Source organism: Plasmopara halstedii (genome assembly GCF_900000015.1).
Source record: "Plasmopara halstedii genome assembly, contig: Scaffold_3156, whole genome shotgun sequence".
In the NCBI taxonomy this organism is placed as follows: Eukaryota; Oomycota; class Peronosporomycetes; order Peronosporales; family Peronosporaceae; genus Plasmopara; species Plasmopara halstedii.
This window is the reverse complement of record NW_020190059.1, coordinates 125,549-130,793: the sequence shown is the minus strand read 5'-3', so window position 1 is coordinate 130,793 and position 5,245 is coordinate 125,549. Positions and strand designations below refer to the sequence as shown.

The 5,245-nt window shown below is 46.2% G+C and overlaps 2 protein-coding genes across 2 annotated transcripts; both read right to left on the bottom strand.

Annotated features, from left to right (window-relative positions):
* Positions 1-926: 926 nt before the first annotated feature.
* PHALS_08133 (tkl protein kinase) lies at positions 927-3,368 on the bottom strand (the record flags this gene model as incomplete). The annotated part of the gene is made up of 5 exons (XM_024721719.1): positions 927-1,135; positions 1,193-1,484; positions 1,557-1,651; positions 1,721-2,328; positions 2,392-3,368. The coding sequence occupies 5 exons, from the start codon at positions 3,366-3,368 to the stop codon at positions 927-929; spliced, it is 2,181 nt and encodes a 726-aa protein (XP_024586790.1).
* Positions 3,369-4,241: 873 nt separating this feature from the next.
* PHALS_08132 (hypothetical protein F444_15608) lies at positions 4,242-5,159 on the bottom strand (the record flags this gene model as incomplete). The annotated part of the gene is made up of 1 exon (XM_024721718.1): positions 4,242-5,159. One exon carries the CDS (start codon positions 5,157-5,159, stop codon positions 4,242-4,244), a length of 918 nt encoding a protein of 305 aa, XP_024586789.1.
* Positions 5,160-5,245: the final 86 nt, after the last annotated feature.

Here is a 5,245-nt window from a genome sequence, read left to right as displayed (position 1 = left end):
TCTCGATAACTCTAAATGGTTGATTAGTATCATTTGGTTCTGGGTCGTCTCATATGGAGTACGGAATATCAAAGACAGCCCCTAGCCGTACCTTTAAAAAGAGAGATTTTTCTACAAAAAGTAGCAAGACGTACATATTATAAGTCTTAACAGAATTTTTTTAGATGTATAAGGTTTAGGATATGAGAAGGGCAGAGGTAGAAGTGATGTGTGCTTGTGTGTGCAAATGCAGAAGTGAGTGTATTAATGTTAGACGCAATTGTGTGGACCCACGCGCAACTGCCTTGCGGGCCACACAATATACTAAACCTAAGTTTAAAGCTACAATCCCATCCTAAGGTATGTGGAACACTTTAACTCAGTCTTTGCGCGAACCTTAAATAAGTACACACTTTAATATGCAGACATATGCAGTCTTAACCATAAAGGTTAAACACGCACTAACCATCCTTAGTGGGTATTGAGCTCACATCTTCCCGTTTAGCATCACGATGCCAAGCCACTTGAGCCAGTCGCCATAACTCATGAGTTAGTGCTAGCATTGCCCACAGCAGCATTCTTAACATAAACTCCTGGAATAGCAGATCAAAGTACCAGCGTTAGCTATCCGAGAAGCTCTCGATGCCGCTCCTAAAAGCAAGCAAACGAATTCATCATCTGTGCGTTTGTTGACGCGGACATTGAGAGTCAAAGTTGAAACCACTTTCATGCAAAGCTTACGGCAACCCTGTACACCATGCAGATATCAAAAAGCAACAGACACATACATTCTATAATTTCTTATATTTGCATACAGACTTGGATGGCACTGTCACCAAAGATTTGGCTCAACTGAAGCTGACGGCTGCTTGTATGGTGAGTAATGATTTATACTGTTCTAGTTTACCGTTCGTGGCCTCTTAGACCCTATTTCATCTAGAAGAACTTCATGAGGAAACGTACAAAAAACCCATGTTCTTGAAATCGCGTTTTTTGAGCGATTTTTTAACCAATGGAAGAGCCTCCAAGATAGCCCCAAAGTCAGGTCGACGAGCTGGGTCGTGATGCCAGCAGTGTTCAATTAGCTCGCCAATTTTTTGTGGCGTCTGACGAGGCAATGCGGGACGCATGAGTTGGCGAGCAACTGCAAACGCGGCTATAGCAACAAAAAAGTGAAGTCGATAGTGACAGACCAAGATAGAGCAATTCTTACCTTGAATCGGGGTCAGACCACGAAATGGTTGATCTCTGGCCAAAAGTTCCCACAACACGATGCCAAAGCTGTAAACATCGGCCTTGCTGGAATATGGTTCGTGGCGAATGACTTCCGGTGCCATCCACCTATAAGTTCCTGTTTCAGCAGTCAAGTCTGAAGAACTGCCGAAATCAAGCACGCAACTCAATCCAAAGTCGGAGATCTTAGCAGTACCATGCGAATCGATAAGCACATTGCCAGACTTCAAATCCCGGTGCATAATAGAGCACAAATGAAGATAGTTCATTCCCTTTTCGCCCCACACCATGAAATATTTGGTGAATCAGTAGCGATAAATAAGTGAAGGATATTCATCACGTACCATTGCCATTTCTGCTACCAAGCGAAAAAAATCTATCGGTCCTTTTCGAGCACGTATGAGATCCGTCAACGTACCATTCTCCATAAACTCAAACACTGTGAACAATAGAATAACGAGTATCATCATTAGATATCCATACGCATCAACAAGGCAACGTATCTTGCCTAAGCAGTAACGTGGTGGACTGATGGCCACACCAAGGAATAAGACAATGTTTGGATGGCGCAGTTTGCTAACAACTGCAACCTCGCGATAGAATTCGTTGAGAAGTTCATCGCCGACGATTTGAGTATTTATGGAGGAGTCGACGATCTTTGCCGCTACATGCGTGCCTCGCCACCAGGCGCTATACGTACTGCCAGAGCGCCCCTTGCCCACAGCGTCCTTAAGCTGAACCTCGTTAAGGTCCAGTTCCCATTCAGCTCTAATTTCATTTTTGTCCACCATTTGGAGTACACCCAACTTTTCGGCCAAGCTCTCATTTGCATTGACCTCGAGACTTTGTCTACTCGTCGGACTTGGTGGCGTATCCTTCTCTAGACTAAGCCATTTTAGATTTTGTTCAATTAGTGTACGCAGCTCGTCTTGTCGTTCATCGCTCATAAAGGACCCTCTCACAACGAAACGATCCAGTAACGTACCATCCGACGTAGTCATTACATCGGCATCCAGTATATTGCCCTTCATCGCAGTAAGTGCCCGCGTTATAGCATCAAGCATATTATCACGGTCTAGTGACACCACCACCACTTCACAAACATTAGCCACGATCCTAGAAGAGGTAAATCAAACGCACATTAGTTTTACACAACGCCATTGCACACGATGGACGTACTCTCCGTTATCGTCTTTCTTAAGCTGAGCATTAACCGCAATGGCTGTCGGATCGCGTTGATTCTTCGCAAGTAGGCGCATATGCAGTGGCACGTCATCCGGGTTGACAGAAAGCGCGTATCTTGCTGGCAAGCGACGGAAATGGGCCTGAACAGAAGCAAGCACGGGTTCGTACAAGTGATTGAGCACCTTGCGCTGACCATATGAGCCCGAAGCCGACACGTAAACATCTCCAACCATGTGCTTCACAACAGCACGACACATATCATTAACCACCGAGCTCTTTAGACCTTTTTGCACGCCCAGTGCCGACGGCTTAGGTGCAACAGGAAAATACCCCTTTTTTTCCAAGTCAGCCAGCGCTTGGTTGCTTTGAGCTTTCTTGATTCCAGTCACCAACTCTGGAGAACCGACAGAATTATAGGATCCAGATTGGAACTTTACCGTTGCTACACCTCCAGAATGAGTAGCGTCCATCGCAACGATTCGTTGCGACAATAGGCGCGCACGATCGTCCACATCCAATGGAGCCATAGGCGAAACTGGTGGCACATTCGCACGAAGTGGAAAGTTCTCAAAGCGCTCAGCGATACAAGGAAGTGAATTGGGCGAGCGGCCATATACGAATGGTGAGCGGCTCAAGATGTCCTCATTGCTCATACCGTTGCCGATACTATCGCAGCAACTCAATTCACCAGTTTCAAGCCGATTAAAATCAGCACCCACGTGCGAACCGGTTCGCCACTCACGGTATAATATGCGTGCGTCCGATGGAGAGTGGGCAGGGGGAGATGACGCAATCTCGGCGACTAAATCGTCGGCGCTGTTTTTACGGCCGACTGAGTCAGAGAGCGAAGTAAACGGCAAGAAGCTACTAGGGTTGAATTGCTGATTGATATCTTCGTTATTGAGCATACGAGGCGGACGCGTCCCAGGTTCTAACAAACGCGTAGAGTGAGTGGTTGCTATGTGGTGCATCTTCGGTCGTACACCGCAGTGGTGAATAGGGATGGGTATATAGGGGTTTCTGTTGTATCTATCCAATCGCAGAATTTAGCCATGCCAAGTCGGTGATGTCGTGTTGAAGTTTCAGCAACTGCAATCGATCGATCGATGGCATTAACGCCGGCTAATAAGTTCGCACCACATAATAATAATCAAAAAAGGAATGCAATATGGTCGTGGGTGCGTTGCAACAAAGTTTGATTTTCCTGGCCTATTGTCTGCAGCAGTGTGGTGGTTTCTCGGAAAGGTATGCACATTATAACTGTACTGTCTATGTATTATTAGCCCGCAGGGAACATTGAGCCAAACTTTTGTCAAATCAGTAGTGAGAACAGCCCAAGTGTTGCACAACGACCATTATGCCTTCCTCCCGGCACACTTGTCGGCATCATAACGACCACAGCACGCCCTGGATCGCTAAAACTAGCTACAAATTGAGATGACATGGAAATAGGTGACGGGTCTGCGCTGTAACTTTGGTAGCGGGTGGTGGTGTTTAGCAGCGCTACACGAGTCGGTGGTGCATACGTCGGCGTAAGGCGGTGGCTCTGCAAATGTGTTGAAGTCGTTGCAAAATATACAAATTAGCGGAACTATAATTTCGGTTGTTAAGGTGTTGGCATTGGGAACCCTTATCATTGAATTCTACATTTGTTGGGTATCAAAGTTCGTATGTGCAGTCTGTGCCTGCAGTACCCAAAATGTGGTAGGTTAAATCCGCTCTTATTTAAATTTTTCCCATCAGCTCAGTTGTATAAGTCGCCAACCAGTTAATGAATATTAACATCATCAAAAAAAAATATATTCATCACTAGCGTAATGGTATTGCAAGATTCTGAATATCCCTTACCGCTTACTCAAGTTTACAAGCGCTGAGAGAAACTTGGCCTGATCTGCCGTACGATGCACGTAAACAATTTTGTCTCCGCTAAAAGAGAAATTGCTGACTCCATCAATGGTGACACGACGGCCCTTCACGCTTTCAATCAGCTCAAGAAATTCTTTATTCATGCTGACACCAGTGCTCTTTATTGTTCCAGAAAGCGCCCAGTGCACACGAAAGTGCTGACTTCGCGGACCACCACAGTCCACCTTGACATGATGCAAGCGAACATCGCCGAACAGATAATTTGTGCAGAGGTAATCCAACACCAAAGCATCCTTGCCCCGCAGGTGTACAGCGGAATTCTGCGGGCCACTTACGATCGAGTCATCGCGGAAGTACTGGACTGTTGATAAAATATCACCTGAATTGTAGGCCTCTTCAACATTCTTTATAATTTGAAGGCGTTTATTCTGCAACTGCTGATATTCCTTATCAGTAATAGTCAAAACGACGTTGGAAGCGGAGACCGAATCCTTTTTCTCTAAGCTGCGAATTTCTTGCACAAGCATATCGCGGTGCTGCTCAAGGCGCATTTTTTCGTCCTCAAGATTTGAAATACGATCCAACTTGCGTTGGCGACTTTTGCGTGCTGCAATACGGTTTCGCTCGCGGCGCAAGTTTGTTTCATCTATGGAACCATCCGACTCAGAGCGATTCGAGCCATTTGTACTGGCCGACGCCTGTGCTGAGACGTAAGGATCATTCTCATACGCCGACAAAACAGTGCTGCTAGAATACTGCATTTGATTCACCATTTCGTTCAAGCTTTCACGCGTCAAACCACTATCAGAGCTTGAATTATCCATCACATAACGGTGTACAGGCTCAGCTGGCGACGGCTTGTGCTTTTTTGTCGATGATCCAGCGCGCGGCTGCATGGCAGCGTGAGTGCTGGTACGATAGTAGCGGTCATCGGTCATGCTATCATCTATTCCCGCCGAAGACGGGGACGTGCCACGCAGAT